The 23,123-nt window shown below is 36.0% G+C and overlaps 2 protein-coding genes across 2 annotated transcripts; both read right to left on the bottom strand.

The window, feature by feature from the left end:
* Positions 1–773: 773 nt before the first annotated feature.
* LOC107762683 (uncharacterized) lies at positions 774–3,968 on the bottom strand. The gene is made up of 3 exons (XM_016581057.2): positions 3,120–3,968; positions 1,884–2,423; positions 774–988 (listed from the first exon to the last, which is right to left on the bottom strand). Exons 1-3 carry the CDS (start codon positions 3,912–3,914, stop codon positions 890–892), a joined length of 1,434 nt encoding a protein of 477 aa, XP_016436543.1. The 5' UTR covers positions 3,915–3,968; the 3' UTR covers positions 774–889.
* A 1,632-nt stretch (positions 3,969–5,600) lies between these two features.
* Positions 5,601–16,599, bottom strand: LOC107791191 (protein RETICULATA-RELATED 4, chloroplastic). Its single transcript, XM_075222128.1, has 9 exons — positions 16,068–16,599; positions 15,517–15,728; positions 10,390–10,458; positions 9,544–9,675; positions 8,999–9,052; positions 8,853–8,897; positions 6,965–7,098; positions 6,108–6,233; positions 5,601–6,013 (listed from the first exon to the last, which is right to left on the bottom strand). Exons 1-9 carry the CDS (start codon positions 16,444–16,446, stop codon positions 5,929–5,931), a joined length of 1,236 nt encoding a protein of 411 aa, XP_075078229.1. The 5' UTR covers positions 16,447–16,599; the 3' UTR covers positions 5,601–5,928.
* Positions 16,600–23,123: the final 6,524 nt, after the last annotated feature.

The raw sequence follows: 23,123 nt of genomic DNA, 5'->3' as shown, positions 1-23,123 counted from the left end.
ACTGTCTATGTTATACTTGAGTTATAGAGAAGAAAAATAGCTGCAATGATTAATTTTTTCACCTTATCAAAAATCTTCAACAAATGAATAATGTAGAATAGTAATGGAGTCCTAACCATTGCACCTCTTCCTTTTTAATTTTTTCTTATACATAACAAATTTTATATATATATATTTATTTATTTATTAGGCACGAATCTGATGACCAATATAGGTTAGATCGTGCTCCAAATTAATCCTCATTCTTGAAAGGTCGTTGAATTTTTTTTTTTTTTATATTCATGTAGTATCTTCGATTAATTATATTAATGTCATGTAGGATCCGTTTAAAGGGGAAACGGTCCCTATCTACAGAGTTTTTTAAAATTCTTAGGACTCAAATTCGTGAATTATGATTAAGGATAGAGGAATTTCATTCATTTCGCCATACCACTTAGTGGTTGAATGATCGACGAATTGCCTATTTTTTCACCTCTCCGAACTTCAGTTATCAACATATCCTTAGGGTATTAGTATACCAACAATTTGGTTATTAGTATTTCTTTTTTGTAAGTTATGTTTTCTTTATATCCAACTATATTTTTTCCTTATTTTAATATCCTTTATATTAATATTTGTCATATATTTTTATTCTAGCTCCATATCTATTTTTTCCTTTTAGAAAAAGGAACGAGAAAGATGAAGATCCCAACTCCCAAGCATGGCAAGGGTGGTTGTTAATTCAATGAAATCAAAATAAAAAATGACAACATTCCTTTGGAGATAGTTGCCAGATATGTATGAATTTGAGCCATTCAAAATACTATATAACAATTTTCTATTGGAAAAATTGGTAAAAATGAGAAAAATAAACTGATATTATTGCTTTTACAATAATGTTATGGATTGATCAAGCTATTATCTCATCTGTCTTACACTCTCTATACTTGACATCAGCTTTATTGGATCCAGCCTCATGAATAATGTCACAACATTCACATCTATCAATCTGGAAAAAAAATATATAAATAAGAGAATAAATAATTAAATAAAAGAATAGCGGTTAGAATAGAGATTTGTTTGTAACTAGTGGTTTAATTTTGATGTCTATAAATTTACTAATATTCTAATATTTATTTATGAATGACGTCGACGTCCATCGATGAAATCCACGCAAAAATTTTGTCCATTTTTGTTCAAGAATAAGTTAATTCGCCGTCTGCCTAAAAGCAACTTCTTATTAGTATTTCTTTTATCAAATAGAAAGAAATGTGCAGATCATTGCTTTCTATTTCTTGGTTTAGATGACAATAGCTATGTAACTTTGCTGATTTTAGTTTTTCTCTTTATTTATCTTACCTAAAATTTTCAAGTCATAGCAAAATGAGCAGATCTTATTATCAAATTCACATTAATTTGGATTATTTGCACCATATGGCCATTTTTGATGCCTCTTTAAATCTTGTCCCTCGTTAGTCCAGTGGGCTAAGTTTCAGCTTTAAAATAGAGAAATTTTCAGAAATCACTATAATTAAGTGGCTATTAACTTGCTATAGCTACAATATCTATATTTATTGGCCGAAGCTACAATTTCGTTGCTACCCGGTTGTATATGATGTATTCGCGTGATTGTTTTATAAATACAATAAGGTAATTCGCCTAATAAATAGGGATTACAACATATGATTTATTTTGTTTTTGAAAGACAATTTTAGCAGACTGGACTAACATGACACAAATTTATGCAGTGGCCTCAAAAAATGGTCATTTGTGCAAATGGCCATATTGACTTCCATGAACAATTCCTCATCAGTTCAGTCGGCTAAATTTTGGCTTTAAAAATACTATTGAGAATTTATGAGGAAAAAAAATGTAGAAGGAGATATGGAAAGTGAAAGACTTACCTCAATGCGTTTAATTGCAGGTGAATAAACATGAATTTCCGAAACATACTCTGCAGATAAATTTCCAGCATACAAACAAGCTCCAATCCCTCTAGGCCATGCTCTAATATATGTTGTAAGAATTTCATTTCTTGGAGTTTTCTCAACAGATTTGAAGAAAAATATATGAGGAGCTTCACAAGGATCCAAAGAAGGATTTCTAACATCAAACATATAATGTGGTGGATTAGGACTTTTTTGCCATGTTTTAAATGTTTCAATAGGTCTTTGTATCCAACTTCTAGGCATAATTTTTTCATAAATATGAGCTGAGTAACCCCAAGAAACTGAAAATGTCCAATTACTTGATCTTTTGTGGCAAATGGTTTGTTGTAACATTCTTGATTGATCATAATTTGCAGCATTTTGGAGGTGGAAAATTGATTGGGAACGATCCATTGAGGGAAAAATTGGATCAACCATGTCTAAATGATGAAGGGACATTAATAAAGATTTTGGATGAGATGATAGAAATCCTGATATATCACCACGTAGATCAATCTGCAAGTTATAAATTTCCAGTATATATATATATATATATTAGTAGTAATAAAGAAGAAAGAAGACAAATACATGTGTATATGCAGATAATTAATTTTCTAAAATATAATGTGTAAATATAATAGGCTGACAATGTTTGAAAAATAACGTAGAGTAAACATTAATTTGGGATTGGAAGTAAAGCTAATGAATCCCATTAAACATAGATCCACATTGATGTACAATATGAACTGTGACCAGGGGCAGAGCTAGAACACATGTTACTAGTTCGGCCAAAGCTAGTAGCTTTAATCCAAATCCTATATTTGTTTTAAGAGATCTATTGGATATGTATAAATTTTAAATTTAAAACTCGGTAACTTAACCGGACTAGAATCTCGTAACTCATAAACTTCAAATCTCGACTCGTCCTCTAACAATGACAATATGTCAACAATGCTTGTAAAAAAATCTTGCTTACGCCACTGTTAAAAGTCTTTATATTACGATAAGGATATAGTCGTGATGTTCCTTTATGGCCGGCGTGTTTAATATGGAGGTGAATGTGAGGATTTTCAAGAATATAAGACACAATTTTCTTTTTCTATCTATTGATAAGACAACTATTTTTATTGTTTAATTTTTGTTCGAAGTTTAAGAGAAGTGAGAGAAACCTCTGAGTAAATTTCTTTGTTTTTTTGGAAGAAATTAACATACCTGATGAATACCTTGAAGAGGAGAAAGATTGACTCCAATATCAGCAATGCAAGTCATAGTAGTTTTATCAGCAGCATTCAAATAATTATACCTCTTAAGACAATTAACCATATCTTTTGCTAATGCTTTAGCCAAAGGATAACTCAATATAAATCCAGCACCACCAAAACCTTGATTAAATGAGTACCAATAATTCGATAATATAAACTCCGAGTGTCCACCAAAATAATAATACTTCGTATGATCATATTGTGCAAGAATATCAACCATATTATCCACGAAAAATACAGAATCGTCGTCCCCCATAACTAACCATCTTAAATCTTCATGTTCTTCTCTAAACACCTCCATAATCCCATGAACTAATCTTAAAACTGTTGGATCAACATGTTTTGTTTCCTCAACAAGTTTTACAACATTATCAGATATTTTATAAGGAGGTGAATTTATTGACCAAGGTAAAAGATCATCTTTAGGAGGAAAATCTAGTAAAAGATATCCTTTTGTAATATTTGGTCTCCACCAAGATTCAATATAGGATTTTCTATTATGCCATGCTTTTTCTGACCCCAAAAGTCCAAAAACAAGGTGGCTAATATTTGTGGCAATGTTGGTTTGTGCAACATTTGATTGAGAATTAAATGGTGCCCATTTTGATCTAAAGGAAGAGAAAAGTTCAGAAGATGGACAATTAGAGTCACTAAAAAAGATAATAAAGGTTATGTAAAGGACTAAACCGCAAATAAGAACTGTTTTGGAAATACTAATCACTTTAGATTTGTCAAATGTAGACATGTTTGAGAGACTATGTAGAGAGAAGAAGAGAGTGGGAAAATGGTGAACTAATGCTCATTTGGTTCTTGGTATGAGTTATGTGCAAGGAGTATTTATGTGAAAGTTTTAAATAAATAAGATTTATGTTATATTCACTGGCTGTGTAAATTATTTTTATACAACCAGTACAACTTAACCTATTGTAGAAGGTTATTACCGTTATTTTTCCAATTACTAATTTTACTTACTATTAAAAGTTATCTTTAATTATTTTTAAGTGAATTGACAGCGTAATTTACAGTATTAGTGTATAAAAGTTAAACATAAAAAAAAAAAGGATAATTAACCACCCCCCCCCCCCAAACCACAACAATACACACTCTTTTTCTTGGAAGCTCATAGTCTGTCTTAATATATTTGTCTTGTTAGCTTTCGACGAACTCTATGATTAAAACTAAGACGAACTTTAATATCTCTAATCCCAACACTCAAAACAATAGAAAAATACCTTTGCTAAAAGTTAAATATTGCATCTTGTAGTACTGTAGTTTCTGATGTCAACATATTCTTTTCCAAAAATATACTCTCTCCGTCTCAATTTATGTAATATCGCGAATCTCAAGAGTCAATCAAGTTTCTTTTTAGCGTAATTTTTTAATATGTCATTTACATATTTTAAATTATTAATTAGTGAAACTCATAGTACTTTATATAGTTTTAAATTATGTGAAATTGATTTCAAAAAATTTAAAGATTATATGTCCGACAAAATCAAGAAGATTGAATCCGAACGGTGACACATAATTAAATAGGGATAGAAGACGTAATAATCATATTATAACTTTTATATCATAAAATAGTTGATAAGATCATGTGAAAAGGAAAGTGTGTATCGTAATTTTTCCGAGCTCTTAAACGTATATATATAAGAACTTACGTTAAGTATTAACTATTAATCATGTTGCTTTAACTCGAAAAGTCTTAATCAATGAGTAAATAATTCAGTTCAACATGGGTTAAACTAAATCTGGAAAAGCAAATAAGATTAACAAAATAATTAGCTTGGCCAGCATATTCTTTTCTCATTAAAATATGCATTTTATACGTGAAGGTTGCTTTATAGAGTTCCTAGACTCGTGTGACACATCTTCAAAATAAGCAAGTCAACGTTGTTTCCTTAAGTTGAAAATTTCTTCAAATTGAATCCACCGTACATCACAAGATTATGATCATTAACAGAGAATTAATTTCTTCAAAAAGACTAATCCTCACATTAGCTGCTTGATTATTAGACTATTAACTTAGTCAAACGAGTCGGCTAATCCTACTGGGTATGAAACATTAACCCAGTAGTTACGCTACACACAAATTTGGCCACTTTACAAACCAGCAACTAAATATCTAGTCAAATTAAATAGTGTAATACGATTTTTTTTCATTGGTAAATAGTACTAACACAGATTTATTTTTTATTACAAACTAAACGACTCCTAAACACTTCGAAACAACAACAAAAAACACAATATAATCTCACAAGTGGGATCTGAGGAGGGTAGTATAATTAAGCGGACTCATATGTTTATTACTTTTTAGTAGTGGAAAACAAACACATTAAACACAAATGTAAACACTAGTATAAAGCATAATGAGATTGAACTGCAATAAGTCTGTTCATGTTCAAGAAAGCATATCATCAATACGTATCCAAGCGCGAAAAAAACTGTGCTCTTATTATGAATCTGCTCAAATGAAAGTTGCATTCGATTTACAATCAGAATCCAATCCTGTAGTTGGTACTTATCAAGTACCAGAATAGATAGAAAATTTCAAGCAAAAACTTAGCAGAAGATATCTCAACCCAAAAGGAACATCATAAGGTCTTCAAACTACGATACACGTATAGATACTTGAGAGGCCTAAGAAGATGCTAGGTCTATAACCTCTGCTAGAGCGAATCATTTCCCGCTAACCTACATGTCAAATGGTCTAACAAGCAAACATCGACATTTTGGAATTCAAAACCAAGCGGATGTACCTATGACTCAACTTCCTGAGCCTTTTGGATAGGAACTTCGTCATGAGCCTTTTGAATTCCGATCAAACGAGCATAATCAACCCACCTGTAAACCAATTGTCGAGTTTTTGTTATGTGATTAATGAGTTGAAGGAATATGAGGTATTTGTAATGTTTGTTAAAGCACTGAAGAATCTTACAATAGTGAACCCAAGAATGTGTTGCCTGTTCGCACAGCAAAGCACATTGCACTCAACAGCAACTTGTGTTGGTGTAGCATGGGCTCCAAAATTCGTTGCTCAATTACACCAGCCACTACTTGATATCTGAGAAAGAAGAAATGTGCCCATTAAATGTATTGGCAGGGTTTGGCTTGGGGGGGGGGTGTGGTTTAATTGGATTGGGTTGACAATATTAACATCCAGATGTCTACACTTGGTGTTTTCAGAATAGATCCCTGACAAAATATGACATCAGAATACCATTTTATATCATGATTATTCTCGCATTATGCAGCAACATTTTAGACCCTTCACCCCCCCCCCCCAAAAAAAAACAAATGAACAACAGCCCCTCCCTTGATAACAGGTGACGGGGTGGAAGCCAAATGGCTGCACCGGAGCCCTGGAACACCAAACTGTATTCATTCAAACAATGAGAAATACTCTTTGCACGCAAGCTACATCAGAAAAGCTGTACCGCACCGAGGAAAAGAAGATGATTTCTCTGGATTCTAAGTTTAGAAAGTAAAAGGGTACGTTGCATGATACTTTACAAAATTGTGACCAGTGACATTCCATTCAGAAAGATGCTTATATTGGAGGAATATCTTTTGGACTAATATATGAAAGAATGTGGAATTATACAAAAATGAAAACAAGTGTTACTGGACTAGAGCTTCTATTTTGCTTCTTAGGACAAGAAAAATTATGATATTTTGAGAAAAGGCAAGTATGAGAAAAATTATGACATGAGAGTGCAGATCATAAACGATGAAGATCTCAAAATAGTGGAAACACAAATGATTAAGTGATCATACTCATCTAATCACACTCACCGAAGGTTGCTAGAAACTGCCATATAAACACCATAAGCTACACTGGTCGATAGAACAGGCAAAGTCTCCACCTCTTCGGACTTATCAACAGCCTTCTTAGCATTTAATACTGCATTTGTCACTACTGTGCCAACCTGGTGGAAAAGAAATTAATTTCATTTAGGTACCTCTAGGACCCATATCATTGTGCAAAGAAATTTGTCCAAGAAAGAAAACAATCTTCAACAAAAGGCAAGAAAGAAAATATTAGTGATATGTTTGAAGTGAAGTTAAATAAAAATTCTAATATAGAATCCACGACTCTTTTGAGGATTGATGACAGAAGTTATGCCAAAAACATTAATCACAGGACAGTGAGGTGATTCAAGTCAAAATATTGCTCTTTTCCCTTCCAAAAACTTTCAACATTATCTTGGGTCAATGTGAATATCTTAGGATAAAAGTTCTAAACCAGGCTGCTGCGAGTGAGATCCATTGGTGCACAACAACCAAAGCTCAGCCTCAACATAAGGAATGGGCCCCAGGCTGCGTGCTATACAGCCATCCGCACACACTCTTCAAAATTTCTAGCCATTCCGTGGCTTTATGCAAAATCCGCAAATAGTGTTGCCTCTTACTTTTTGCATGAGAAAAGTTTCAGCTTTTCTAGGAGCAATTTTTTTTTTTTGAGAAGGACAAAGTATTACGGTTGAGAGAGGCTCGAACAGTCGACCACATTTCTCGGAGCAATTTTTCCTAAGGAAAAACTAGCTCAAAAATAAAAGTCGAGCATTAAATTTCTCGTATTTGTTAAATATTAAGAGTTTGATGGTGCAATGGGCTGTGTAAAACATTGTCATTCTAAAATTAGTTCACTTTTAAGCTTAGTATGCTGGCTCAATTGAGTCATAGTTGAAATCTTAAAGTCACTATTCACCAGTTATGCAGAAAGAAACCCAGTGCCTTGAGCCCAATAAGAAATCGTAGAGCGTATAGTAGGCACAAAATATAGGTACTTTTAGGGCATCAAGAGATGGTCAACCAAAGTTGAGGCATTGGACAACAACGAAGAAATTAATTATAGGGGAATGAAAAACTAAACACCCTTGTATTCTTTTTCAAAAACCTTTGTTATCAGGAAAGAGCCCAAGGGTGTCGGGGACTTGGAGCGTGTGGTATGTGCCTTTGGATGATTATGAACCTTTTGCATGCTATATGATAAGAAGTTTCAACAATGACCCTCAAAAGAGAATTTTGCTGGATAGCAAATGCTACTTATGTGGTAAGAAGCCTGGAAGTGTTAGCCACCTCTTTCTACAACTGCCCTGCAGCAGACCAACTATGGCAGCTCTTCCTCAACATTGTTAATCTTCGGTGGATTATCCTAAGACTACAGAACAAATGTTGAAATGTTGGAACAGGAAAGGGACTCAAGGAAAGATAAAATGGTGGAACACAATTCCCCCAATCCATATGGTGAATAATATGGAAGGAATGGAACATGGGAGGTTTTCAAGACAGTCAGTTCCTTACAAAATCAGCTCAATTGTACAATTGTATACTTTTGTTTTCTTTTGGGGTAAAGAGGAACTAGTAGATGAAGCAGAACTAGTTTTAGACCTCACAGAATCCTTACAAGACTACAGATTGGATTGATTTTGTTTTTGCTCGATATGTACAGCTAGAGCACATCCTTGGTGCTGGAGCAATAAAATTTTACCTAACACTTCAAAAAATAATAATGACCTCACAAGCACATCACTAAAAGGATAAATAATGATAGGATCTTTACAGAAAAACAATCGACGCCAACAATGAGTTCATTTGGAACATATAAGGATAAAGGCAAAGACGAAAAAGTCTCAGCACAAACACATCTAAGACGAAAAAATGAAAAGTTGAACATTACCAGGGAAGAGGCGGTTCCAACAGCGAAAAGTTTACTCCCGTTGCGCTACAAATTTGATTCAATCAAAACCAGTTATTAGTCGGTAGTTCATTCTTGAAGCTTTAGTTCCCAAGAATGGGGCATGAAGTAAGACAAGAATTACATACCGCTATTGCACCTAATCTTTGCAACAATGAGTACGATGTTCCAGGCAGGGCCATCTGTATATAATAGCCAGTGTTATCAAAGGCGAAAAGCGCAAAAAAGCTCTAAGCCCCGTTGGGGCTTTAAGCGCAAAGCGCAAATAAAGCGTGGGCTTTAATGAAAAAAGGCGCATCTGGAGAAAAAGTAAAAATATGTATATGTAGTCCAAGACCAATAATTATAAGCATAAATAACAAATATATGGACAAAAAAATTGAAAAAAAAATTCCAATAAAGTGAAATATCAATTGTTCAGTGCGCCTTTTCAAGATTACACTCATTGGCAAGGAAAAGTATGCCTTAGAGCCTTGATGTGACACTGAAGCGCCCCCAAAGCGAGGTGAAACGCTCAACATGTTTTGAGCCTCGCTTTAGGGCTTAAGCGCGCTTTAAGCGTGCCTTTGACAACACTGATAATAGCAAGTCAAATTTTATTCTTTAGCCTTTCTTAACGTACAACCCAGTGTTTATGACCCAAATGGAATTTAAAATGATAAACATTAATGACCTGAAAGGCATTATCTGGGCAGTTGTAGAAGAAATTGGCAATTCGTCCAGCATCAACTGCCATTCGTGGTCGGAGAGAAACAGTAGGAGCAGGAAGATAGACGAGCATGAAATCTGCTATTACGGCCATCACCTATGCAGAACAAAGGAAAAATATTAAAGATAGAACTGTGCGACCTAGAGCATTGTTTGGTCCATAAGAGTGCATCGTTATCTTCCTTCTTCCTAAAAACAAAAGTTGCACTGAAAGGAATGGATTTCTGCAGCTCAACCGCATTGAGGAAGTGCACCATTTTCTTCAGAAGTACATGTATCGACAAAATGATAAACAGTTCTGGATAAACATGTAGAACTTCTTAAAACCTGACCTTCTCACTTACCAAGGATTAACAATACCTTGGAGAGAATCATCGGTGATTGTCCATGAAAATATCAGTTTCTCATTCACAATGGATAAACAACACCTTGGAGAGAATCATCAATCATTTGCAATTTAAAATCTAAGTTTCTCATTAACCAATGATACATGACATCTTGGAGAGAAACATCAATTTATTTGTCCAAGGTAAATGGAAAATGTTTCGGGCAGTGAATTTGATCTACTTTAAAGAAAGATGAACTTCAGGAAAAAAAAAAATGGAAATACAGCATATATGGATAAAAGGAAATTGCTCCCGCGAAATTGACGGCCTCCATGAAAGCTCAATAATTCTCACATCATAAAATCAGAGGAAGCAAAAATAGGTCCGCATGGAAGAAAATCTTGTTTTCTGTTAGCATTACAAGCAAAAAAAAAATCAAATGAAAACAGATGTATATATTAGCAATCAGAAGAAGAACAACGTACCACATCTGCCACAACAATTTCCAGCTCGTTAAAAAAGTTTTCCCGGCGGCGCTCATACTCAGCAGCAGTCTGAAATAAAGCAGATTAAGTAACAAACAAATATTCGTACTATTTTGACAACAGGAAAGTAACAGAAATTTGCTGTAGCGCACAGGTGAAAAATGAGTTACCAATTAAAAGCACAGAGAAATAATCTCAATTTTCATACATAAACAGATATAGACAACACGAAAATAATCTGCAACAAAAAAGTAACAACATTATTTTTCTTTTTGTTCGCCAAGAACAGCCAGAGCAGCCTATCATGCTGAACTTTCAAGATCTTTGGGAATGGAGTCCCTGTTAATCGGGGTGATTGGGAACATTTGCAATAAATTTTCCCTATACGGCACAATGAAAAACCATAATGTTGTCGACTCAAGTTCTTACGGACCCATACGCCCAAAGATATAAAGATGGATCTCAAGCTTAGCCAAGTATGGTGACATTACAAACCATAGTAATAGAGATAATAAAGTAGACCTACCAATATAAAAAAATATAAAAATTATAAAGTAGATATCCCATAAGGAAAGCAGTATGTGCAGGACAAAGGTTGGTAAATTATGCACGCCTGAAAGGGAACATGAATCCAGAGAAGGAAATATAGCAGTTGGACTTTGGCAAGCCATCAAGACAAAAAGAGGATTCAGCCAATGAGGATTGCCGTCTAGCAACAACAACAACAACAAAACCAATGCAGTCCCACAAGTGGGTTCTGGGGAGGGTAGAGTGTACGTAGACCTTACCCATGCCTTTAAAAAGGCGGAGAGGCTGTTTCTGGTAGACCCTCGGCTCAGGAAGGGAAAGGGAAGGGGCGATAACAAGCAACCCAATCTGACAACCGAAGCGAAAATACAAAACTAACACTAAGTAATGTAATCAGAAAACCGAAACAAGGCAGCAACAAGTAATAACAGCAATCTAGGGATAAAACACGAATGACACTAAGTGATGTATCAAAGCTACTGTGATAAATAAGGACAACACTCGGCTACCTAGCCTTCCTATTATGATAAACAAGGACAACACTCGGCTACCTAGCCTTCCTATCCATGGTCAAGTCCTCGGTCAGCTGAATCAACGCCATATCTTGCTTAATCACATCCCCAATACTTCTTCGGCCTGCCTCTACCTCTTTGTTGTCCCTCCAATGCTAGCCTCTCACACCTCCTCACCGTGGCATCAGTGCCTCTCCACTTAACATGCCCGAACCATCTAAATCTCGCCTCCCGCATTTTACCGTCCACAGGGGTCAGACCTACCTTGTCTCGGATAACTTCATTTCTAATTCTATCTAACCCGGTATGCCCGCACATCCATCTCAACATCCTCATTACCGCCACTATCATCTTCTGTACATGGAAGTTCTTGACTGGCCAACACTCCCCCCATACAGCATAGTCGGTCTGACCACCACTCTATAAAACTTACCTCTAAGTTTTGGTGGCACATTCTTATCACACAGAACACCAGAAGCAAGCCTCCATTTCATCCATCCCGCCCCAATACGGTATGTGACATCCTTGTCGATCTCCCCATTCTCTTGTATAATAGACCCAAGGTACTTGACACTTTCTCTCTTAGGAATGACTTGTGAATCAAGCCACACGTCTTCGTCCACTCCTTGAGTCGCGCTACTGAACTTGCACTCCAAGTATTCTGTTTTGGTCCTGCTCAACTTGAAACCTTTAGACTCCAGGGTCTGCCTCCAAACCTCTAACATCTCGTTAACACTACCTCGCGCCTCGTCAATCAGTACAATGTCATCTGCAAATATCATGCACCACGGCACCTCCCCTTGAATGTGTCGCGTCAACGCGTCGATTGCCAAGGCAAACAGAAATGGGCTAAGGGTTGACCCCTGATGCAACTCCATCACAACCGGGAAGTATTCCGAGTCCCTTCCCACTGTTCTCACTCAAGTCTTAGCTCCATCGTACATGTCTTGAATAGCCCTAATGTATGCAACAGGAACGCCTCGAACCTCTAAACATCTCCACAACACCTCCCTTGGCACTTTATCATAAGTATTCTCTAAGTCGACGAACACCATATGTAAATCCTGATTCCTTTCCCCATACTGCTTCATCAACCTCCTAACAAGATGAATAGCTTTTGTAATAGAACGCCCCGGCATAAATTCGAATTGGTACTCTGAAATAGACACAATCCTCCCCACCCCCTGCTTCACTACCCTCTCCAATACTTTCATAGTCACCCCCTGCTTCACTACCCTCTCCAATACTTTCATAGTCACCCCCTGCTTCACTACCCTCTCCCATACTTCCATAGTATGGCTCAATAGCTTGATACCCCGATAGTTGTTGCAATTTTGGATATCACCCTTGTTCTTATACAATGGGATCATCGTACTCCATCTCCATTCCTCAGACATGTTCTTCGTCCTAAAAATGACGTTGAATAGCCCAGTTAGCCATTCCAAGCCCGCCCTACCCACGCTCTTCCAAAATTCCACCGAGGTTTCGTATGGCCTGGTCGCTCTTCCCCTGCTCATCTTACGCATAGCCCCCTCTACCTCCTCAACTTTTATACGCCTACAATACTCAAAGTCCCGACGACTCTCGGATTGTTCTAAGGCACCCAGCACAATGTTCCTATCCCCCTCTTCGTTCAAGAGTTTATGGAAGTAAGTCTGCCATCTCCGACGAATAAGTGCTTCATCCAACAACACTCTACCGTGCTCATCCTTGATGCACTTCACCTGGTCCAGATCACGGGCCTTCCTCTCACGCACCTTGGCTAGCCTGTACAACTTGTTATCCCCTCCCTTGCCTCCAAGTTCTTCATATAGGCGTTCAAACGCGGCAGTCTTAGCCGCAGTTATTGTTGTCTTCGCTTCCTTCTAAGCCACTTTATACCACTCTGCCTTCTAGTACTACAGAAAAATAATCCACAGCAATGACTTTGGAATTTCCTACTTCTTAAAGCAAAGATGAAGCAGTTGCATGCTTGCACAAGAAAGAGTCCTTTATCGAACATAAAAATTATCGACCATGAGAAACAAGTTTTCCATAGCTGCTCCAAATGCTTCTCTGACTGGTCACATGAAACTATATTGGTTAGGTCTATACGAGTATAATTTCTTTTTCTATATATTTCTTTCTCCTGTGAAGAAGTTGAAGCTCACTTGCAACCAAGGGTATGGCCTAGTGGTCAATGAAGTGGGTTGAGAATCATGAGGTCTTAGGGTCAAATCTTTGCTTAGGCAAAAAACACTAGTTGATTTCTTCTCATTTGTCCAAGCCTTGGTGGGAGGTAGTAGGTAACAATGGAATTAGTCGAGGTGTACGCAAGCTGTCCCGTACACTATGGTTATCAATAAAAAAAAGGAAGTTGAAGCTCACTCCGGGCAATCTAATTTTGGCCATATAAGAAGCCCACAAAATAACCTTTGAAATACTCCACTAAAACATCTCCACAATGATCCCAACCCTCAAAACTGCATCTGGATGAGGGGTCTGTGCAACCAGAGTTCATGGCTATCAAGCTTAAACCCAAATGGGCCCAGCTTTACAACAAAGAGAAAGGAGAGGCTGAATCCAATACTCTCATTAAATTTCATCTTACCTAATCAATAAACAGACATGACATTTTACCAAGCATAACATACATAAAATAAAAGTTAGGAAACCCGATGTTCCATTATAACTAAAGAAAATTTTCAAATATTCTTATCGTTAGCACGACCACATAGGACGTTAAGGACTTGAAAGGATTCTTGGAAAGCATCTAGAAACTAGATGTTTTGACTATTATTTAAAGAACAAAGATTGAAGAAAGGGAAAGAGATAAACAAAGACTTGTAGACTTCCCTTGGTTCCATAAATTTTTGAAGGTTGCACGGTAAAGCACAAAGCACTCCCCACTTTTCATCATCTTGCTCTCCTACATGGTAAGCTTACTCCTATTGTCAACAATTCCCGGATAGTTCTATTACTCATTAAAAAATATGTAATTTTTAAATTTTTTCTACAGTAGGATTTCACCTTTCACTCACCCCAAATGCAGTTTAACTAAAGTCTTAACATCAAAATACCAGCAAAGTCTTAATATCAAACACAAAACTATGAAAGAAAAAGGCCTATTTTTAAAAAAAATTAAATAAATTCCTCAAGTACAACGTTTTTCTTCATAACCCAAGTGTGCTTCAAGAAGAATGCATCCTAATAGTTAAACGAGAGAAAATAAACACATAATATGAGCTCGATAAATCTCCTTTGTTGTTAGTTTATTACGAGGCAATGCTCATATTGTCTGAACCGAAGAGTTCACACCCTACTAGTAAGCTCAGCTGCTGATAATCTCTCTCAATGATGGTTTCTTGATCGACTCCAACACTTCAGCAAACAGACAATAGCCAAATTAACAAATATCCTCCCAAAATTTCAATCTTTACTCCCAATAACTATACCCTCTTGCAGCAATCTTAATTTTTGCATAAAAGTCTCTAGTTCGTCCATATTATATTCGTCATGGCAGTTAAAACTTAGAAAATTCTCCATCCTATAGTATGTCTCCCATCTAGGAAATCACTACAAATGTGTCAAAAAGGACAATCAAATACCACCTTATCCATCCATAATTAAACTCAATTTTGACCAACTTCCAAAGCTACATGACCTAGATAAATTCACCTTTTAATAATAGACCCGACATTTAAAAACTATAGAGTAAAATTACAAATTTTTACCATTTCAGCGTGACAACATAGTACAGAAAAAATGAAAGAAAAGTCTCTTATATTTAGGAGTAGGTTCAAAATGGTCCCTTAAATATACTCCTGAGTAGTTTTGGTCCTTTAAGTTTGCGCTCACTTTTGGTCTTCGTCATATATTTAACAAACTAAAGAAAGTAATATAGGTGTTAGGTCCCGTTAATTAAGAAGTACCCAATCACCTAGAAACGCATGCCTTCCCCAGTAGAAAATCGCCTAAAATGTGTCAGAAAGTCCAATCAGAGAGCAAATATTTTTAAAATCAAGGCCAAATAAGTAAAAAAGCATTGAACTTTAGGGTGGAAACTAGTAAATTTTCAAAAATTGACGTGCTAATGCAAATTCCCAACCTTGGTGAATATACCAACGCCACATTCCATAGCAACCTTAGCTAAGAAAAGATCATCTGCCAAAAGCCGCTCCCTAAACCCTCCAAACTGAAGCAACCATGCAAATAATGGAGATTTCTCTAGCTCAAAGAACCTTAATACTATGGATCCAGGTATTCTCCCATCCTCTATCGCCGCCTTCATATCCTTCGGCAAACTCTCCAATGACCTACCTACAGAAGCAGATACGGATCCAACATTTAAATGAGTTTAAGTTATATGCTTAAAGTGTAAAAAGAATTACACAATCAGATCAATTATAAGCATTAATTGGTAATCTAATAAAAGGTAACTACTGCTAACTGGCTAAAATTCATGGATAGTATAAAGAAAAAAAATACAGCCCGCATATATAACTTAAATCCAATTTAAATTAGTAAATACAGATTATGATTGCACGACAGAGAGGAATTCAGTATTTTATATCGGTTCAAATTAATATATGTATTTTATTTATTTATTTGAAAAAAATCACTGTATATATAGAGTTTGAGGTAAGAACAGCGAGTTACCTGCCTCCGTCAATGCCATCAAAGCTTCCTTTTTGTTGTTTTTCTGATCGCCGCTCTCCTCGTTATCACCGCCGCCGCCGCCGCCACCTCCGCCGTTTCCACTGCTGCCTCCGTTACCTCCGTTGAAATTATCGTCTCCACCGCTGCCGCCAGAAGCAGCGAAGGATAAGAGCAGGAATGTGCGGCGGCTGGCGGTGAAATTAGGGCGGGAATTCATGGAGAGCGAGAGGGAAGTAACACGAGCTGTCGTTGTGTTGACGGCGTTAGAGATGGAAACGGAGGTGCGAAAGGGTGAAGAAGGTGGTGAGGCGAATGTGCCGCTGTAGCGTGTTGTCGTCGGATGGAAGTTGACGGCGGCGGTGGCGGCGGCGATCGGCATGTTTGATTGTGTTTGGGGTTAATGCCTTTTTGCTGTTTGATCTTTTGCTGCTGTTTATATATATACTGTTTTTGTTTTGTGCTTTTTTCTATCTGAATAGGTGAGAGTAGCTGTTTGAGTGAACGTTTAGTGCTATGGTTTGCAGAAGAGAGTGGGAGGTGTTTAATGGGAGTTTAGGTATTTATGAGGGAGAAATAGATAAGTATGCCCACGCGCACAAAAACATAGGTGGACTACACGCTTACCAACTTTGGTCCCAACAACATTGGAAAAAAAAATTAGAAATAGCCAGATTTACAACTGATAACTGAAAAATTGTTATAATTTCAAAATTAATCAAAATTTAGCCATTTTTTCATGTGAACATATAATCTGAACAAAAATACCTTTAAAATTTGGAAAACTTCCGGCATAATATGTTGGAGCTTGAATTTTTTATACTCACTTGAGTTTTGTTTTGGAGAGAGCATTGTGGAGCAGCAAAAGGCATAGGGGAGTCGGATGCCTGAACACTTCCGGCCATGAATTTTTTCCCGACTTAGTCTGTATGGGCATTCTGGGCAGGTCGCAATCTCAAGCGCATCATTTTTGTGGCTTTATAAACTGAGATTTCAGTATAATATGCTGGAATTTCATAATGTGCTGGAGTTCCAACATAATACGCGGAAAGTTTAAATGGAGGAGTTTCATAATCCAGCATATTATGGTAGAATTTTCTATACTAGAGTTCCAACATAATATGTTGAAAGTTTATACGTAAGAGCTCCATAATTAATATGCTGGAACTTTTCGTGTTTCAGCAAAATAATGGCTATTTTTCAATGACTTTACAAACGCTGACTATTTTTCGATTATCAGTCCGAAAACTGGTTAGACCATGCTATTTTCACACACAATAGGTATACACAAAAGAAATCAACTAGCGCTTTTGCACTTTTCCGAGATTTAAATTTGGGACTTTATGGTTCTCAATCTACTTTATTAATAATTACGCCATACCTTTAGATGCAAGTAGTGTCATTATTATAAACAATGAAAAATACTATTGTTATTTTATATAATATTATTTGATTCGACACGAAGATTAAGAAAAAAGAACATTGATTGGTACTAAAGGTATTAGAAGAATTGTGATCTTAAACATATCATCATATTCTTATAATAATAATAATAATAAAATATGTCATTAAACATTAAATTAGAAGTTTAAAGTTAAATTGTTAAATATAAAAATATGTTACGTACTTTTTTTAACAAACTAAAAAATAAGGTGTCATATAAAATAAAAGACAAGTATTAATCTCACCATTTCATTTTACCTGAATCTTTTCTACTAAATATCAAATTTAAAATGGAAAAAAAAATTCTTAAAACTTGTAATTTAAGACAAGACATGATATTTTTATGACTATAAAATCATGATATCAAAAATAAAATAAAAAGCTTGAAATTAAATAATTTTTTAAATATAAAAAATATTATTCTATCTAGAACATATATATATTTAAAGAAAGAAAGAGTGTCCATAAGATGAATATAGTAGTCGTAGTATGTACTAGTCCAAAGAGAGGCTATTGACTAGCAAACTTCCTGAGGTCCGCAGAGGTAAAAGTACACAGGCGCGTGAGTTACACGTGGAAGCACAAGCGTGGATATGATGGAGTCGTCGTGTGGGGAGTATCGAAATATTAGTCGTATAGCGGAAAAGTCACGTGCATCGTAAGTGGTTGGTGTGGAATTAGACTTCCGCTTCGTTGTCTCAGCTATCCTTTTCCTGTTTACTTTCCGTTGGTTTTTATTTGTTCTTTTCCTTTAAATGAGTAGACTTTTGCTTACGTCATTTTTCATTTTCCTTTTAAAGGGCCAAATATACCTTCTATTTTCATATATTGTCTATATTTAACCTTCGTTATACTATCGCACCAAATTAATTCTTATCGTTATACTATCGGGTCAAATTACTCCTACAATCAACAAATTTTTAAAAATACCCCTTGATCTGTTAAGTAATTCAAAATCTCCCAAATTTATTTTATTTAAATCACTTGTTGTTCTTCTTGGTCCACTATTTTTAAAATAATTGGCATTTACCTGCTTTCTGAATTAGAGGAAAAAAAATAAGAGAAAAAAATTTAAATAATACATCCGGGAAAAAAAAGTATAGTAAATTGAAAAATCTAAATTAGGTAGCTTTTCTAAATTCTAAAAGTATTTACAACATCCCAATTTTAATGAATTCGTTGCACCAAATGTATGGAGACTTAGCAAGTATTAGTGATTGAAGTTGAAGTTTCTCAGAACTTTACATTGTCTAATTCAACTTTGCTTTAATTAAATGCCTACACATTGTGCACTCTTAAGTTAGTCGATCGAACTCTATACTAACCAGGCAATGACAAAATATATTTGAATATACATGTACATACATGATGATCAGATGCATATAATACACAATAAATAAACCCACTAAATTCTGCGGTGTGTGTATGATTGAAAAATAAATAAAATTCTAAATTTATTTTATTTATTACAATAAGAGAAATGGGTACATTGGTAATTTTAAAAAATTATGAATAATTTGTATAGTCTAGTAACTTTAGCATTCACATCAATAGTAATTTTTGAAAATAATGGAGCAAGAAGAACAACAAGTGATTTAAATAAAAAGAATTTGGGAGATTTTGGATTACTTAACAAATCAAGGGGTTTTTTTTTTAAAGTTTCTGATTGTAGGGGTAAATTTGGCCGATAGTATAACGTTAGGGATAAATTGGCCCGATAGTATAACGAAGGTTAAATGTAGACAATATGTGAAAGTAGAGGGTTATATTTGGCCATTTTCCCATAATAAAAATATTATACATTTTGATAAAGTTCCGAGGTAGGTTTTGTGGAGATGTTTGGAGGCTATAAGTGTACATGTTGCATACGTTAGGTTGATTAAGGACATGTATGATGGAGTAAAGACCCGAGTGAGGACGGTAGATGGGGACTCAGACCATTTTTCGGTTATGATGGGGTTGTATCAAGGGTCGGCACTCAGCCCTTTTTTGTTTGCTCTGGCGATGGACGTACTGGCGTGCCACATCCAAGGGGAAGTGTCGTGGTGCATGCTATTTGCAGATGATATTGTATTGATTGACGAGACGCGAGATGGTGTGAATGCGCAATTAGAGGTATAGAGGCAGACCCTGGAATCTAAAGGTTTCAAGTTGAGCAGGACCAAGATAGAATACTTGGAGTGTAAGTTCAGTGGCGAGACTCAAGGAGGGGAAGGGGAGGTGAGGTTGGACTCACAGGTCATCCCTAGGAGAGAAAGTTTTAAATACATTATGTCTATTATTCAGAGGGATGTGGAGATTAATAAAGATGTCACACGTCGTATTGGGGTGGAAAAAATAAAATGGAGACTCGCTTCCGGTGTTTTGTGTGACAAGAAGGTGCCACCGAAACTTAAGGGTAAGTTCTACAAAGTGGTGGTCAGACCAACGATGTTGTATGGGGCTGAGTGTTGGCCAGTCAAGATCGCTCATGTCTAGAAGATGAAGGTAGCAGAGATGAGGATGTTGAGATGGATGTGCTGGCACACCAGGTTAGATAAGATCAGAAATGAGATTATTCGCGACAAGGTGGGTGTGACCCCTATTGAGGACAAGATTAGGGAAGCGCGACTTAGGTGGTTTGGTCATGTGAGTAGGAGGAGTACAGATGCCCCGGTGAGGAGGTGTGAGAGGTTAACATTAGAGGGCCTACGGAGAGGTAGATGTAGGCCAAAAAAGAAGTGGGGAGAGGTGATTAGGCAAGACATGGCGCAGTTTCAGCTGACCGAGGACATGACCCTTGATAGGAAGGTATGGAGGTCGAGGATTAGGGTAGTAGAGTAGGTAGTCTAGAGTGTTCATAACAATAGTATTGGCACACAGTCTCGCTTTCTGTTGGTAGTAGGTTTTTATAACTAACCGTTATTTTTTTCATTGTTCATCACCTCACTACCTTGTTGTGTTTTTATTCTGGTTTTATATGGCTTTTTGGTACTGTCCCTCATTGTCTATATTTTTATTAATGTGGTGCTTATGCTTTTCTGAGCCGAGTATCTATTGAAAACAACCTCTCTATCCTCACAAGGTAGGGGTAAGGTCTGCGTACACACTATCTTTCCTAGACCACACGGTGTGGGATAATACTGGATATGTTGTTGTTGTATTATACAAAGCTTGCTAGAATGGTTCCTCTAAGGTGTCAAGTTTGTTGTAATATCAAATTAGGTTCTCTTTGAGAGAATGAATTTTCACCATTTCAAAAAAATGGTATTCCTTCTATATTAAGTATGAGTATTAAGTTTGGAATTAGAGAATATTACACTGAAATAGATAGGTCTAAAAATGATTAGTGCAATAATTGCCTCATCCTTCCTATGTTCTTTGTTTAAGCATAGTTATAAAGGTTTTACCAATCTACATTTTGAAAGTTTAACTTTTGATTAAAAGGAAGCAACAACAACAACAAACTGAGTGAATGTTCACAAGTAGGGTCTGAAAAGGATAATGTATACACAGACCTTTCCTTTACCCTGCGAGGCAGAAAGGTTGTCCCCGATAGAACAAAAATGCAATGAATAAAAGGAAGCCTTTTTTTCTAAACGGGAAAGGGTCAGCTTTGCCCCTGAAGTATTAGATTTGGTCTAATATTGCCCCTCATCCACCTATTGGGCTAAATATATCCTCCCCGTTAAGGTTTTGGCTCACACATGCCCTTTAAGTTAACAACCCATTTCAGATTAAAAATCAAAATTATTTTTAATGACGTGGCTTTATCCTATTGGTTGATTTAAAATCCACCCCAAATATGTCCAACCCACCCACCCGTTTGAGATCGACCCGACCCAACTCCTACATTACCCACTAAACCATATAACCCATCAGCCAAATACATTAATACTCCCCCATACGACTGATAGTCCTCTCAAAATTAGGGTTCTTGTTGTTCTTCTTCTTCCCTCTGTCAAATCTGAAAATCAGAGTTCTTACATCTTCTCCATCTTGTTTTAGCTTCAAAATGACTGAATCTTCTTCTGCTTCTTCCGAAATTCATACAACTGATACTCCCCTCTCTGAAAATTAAGGTTCTTTTTGTTCTTCCCTCTCCCAAATCTGAAAATCAGAGTTCTTACATCTTCTCCATCTTGTTTTAGCTTCAAAATGTCTTAATCTTCTTCTGCTTCATCCCGTGACCAAAGTAAGAACCGTACATGTTATTGTGGATTGATTGCCAACCAATTTACTGCTACGACACCTTTGAATGGTGGTCGTAGATTCTACAAATATTATCGTTATGATACTAATGGTTGTCGATATTGGGAATGGCACGACGAAGAACTTCTACCTCATGTGTCAATATTTATCCATAAGCAAAGAAATTCGTTGAATGTCTTTCGTCTCGAAATGAACAAGCTGAGAAAGACAGTGGATGATATGGTTGGGAGTAAAGCTGTAGATTTGAATAACGTATCCTTAGAAGAGAAAGTTTCAAACTTGGAGCAGAAATTGAAGCGATGGAAAAGACTTGCGATATGGTCATGGGCTATTTTTGTTATTTTTGTAGCTGGCACAATGATGTATTGAAGTTGGTGGCCTTTAATGTTTTGTGTTGATGATGAAAAGTTCCAACATATCTGCGTATTTTTGCGTTGATGGCAAAATGATGGTCTGGTTTGTATTAATGATGAAAATCTGCTGATATTAGTTGTTTAAACTAGTTTGTTTTGGTTGTTAAATCAAGGAAATACGTATATTTTAATTGTTTAGATTGGTTGTTTTGATTGTCAAATGTAAAAAATCTACATAAGTTGATGAGAGGAAACTGATGTTGTTAAGTATGTAAGGACTGTTAGTTTATTTTGTTTGTTAAGATTTCTGTTAGTTTATTATGTCGGTCTAATAGAATGGTTCACAATTTGCAATAAACAAATTCAAACAACACAAAAGTGGCAATGGAGAGAATACGTGTTTTTGTTACCCTTTTGATGGTGTTGATTGTAGTAGGAAAATAAATGCATAATGTTAGTGCAAATAACCCTTATGCTTGTTGGGGTGGTTGTTACAATGCATGCGACATTTTGTAACCTACTAGCAAGAAAATACTAGCAATGATACCCATTACACTGTAGTTTACCAGAATTACACTTAACAGTTTTAATATTTGAACTTTACAGCTATTACACTGAACTTAAGTCATTACACTTAACATTTTCAATATTTTACTAGAAATGACTACACATAACAGTCATTACACTTTTCAGTCATTACACAATAATGATTGTAATAACCAAAACAGTCATTACACAACTAATTCACCACTTAAACAACAAAAAACAAGGTCTGAATTAATCAGTACATAACAGTCAAATTACACAAAAATCATTTAACTACACAAACTACTCTAATGCTTATCCTTTTTAGTCTTTAGTTTTCCAATTTTTTTCCCTTTTCTGCTACCAACTGAATTGCGGACATAGCTGATTTGCCTCTCCAAGTGAGCTTCTTTGGTGAATAAGGCAGATTAGTAGGCACATTAACACCATCTACATTTTCTTGGAAGCCAATCTTCCTAGTACCAATAGGTTCTTGATGCAACTTTCTTTGTTCAAGCCTAGTCTTAGCTTCAGATATTACCTTAGG

The sequence above is a fragment of the Nicotiana tabacum genome, chromosome 9 (genome assembly GCF_000715075.1).
Source record: "Nicotiana tabacum cultivar K326 chromosome 9, ASM71507v2, whole genome shotgun sequence".
NCBI lineage: Eukaryota > Viridiplantae > Streptophyta > Magnoliopsida > Solanales > Solanaceae > Nicotiana > Nicotiana tabacum.
This window is presented reverse-complemented; position numbering and strand designations above follow the sequence as displayed.

What these genes read in the sequence shown, in the direction of transcription:
- LOC107762683 (XM_016581057.2), bottom strand. Translation starts at nt 3,914, where the DNA reads ATGTCTACATTTGACAAATCTAAAGTGATTAGTATTTCCAAAACAGTT. An exon ending in CTCTTCAAGGTATTCATCAG is followed by an intron (nt 2,424 to 3,119) that starts GTATGTTAATTT and finishes TATAACTTGCAG; the next exon opens with ATTGATCTACGTGGTGATAT. An exon ending in CTGCAATTAAACGCATTGAG is followed by an intron (nt 989 to 1,883) that starts GTAAGTCTTTCA and finishes TTTTTTTTCCAG; the next exon opens with ATTGATAGATGTGAATGTTG.
- LOC107791191 (XM_075222128.1), bottom strand. Translation starts at nt 16,446, where the DNA reads ATGCCGATCGCCGCCGCCACCGCCGCCGTCAACTTCCATCCGACGACA. An exon ending in GCAGTTTCTAGCAACCTTCG is followed by an intron (nt 6,234 to 6,964) that starts GTGAGTGTGATT and finishes CTTCTTTCTCAG; the next exon opens with ATATCAAGTAGTGGCTGGTG. An exon ending in ACATTCTTGGGTTCACTATT is followed by an intron (nt 6,014 to 6,107) that starts GTAAGATTCTTC and finishes ATTGGTTTACAG; the next exon opens with GTGGGTTGATTATGCTCGTT.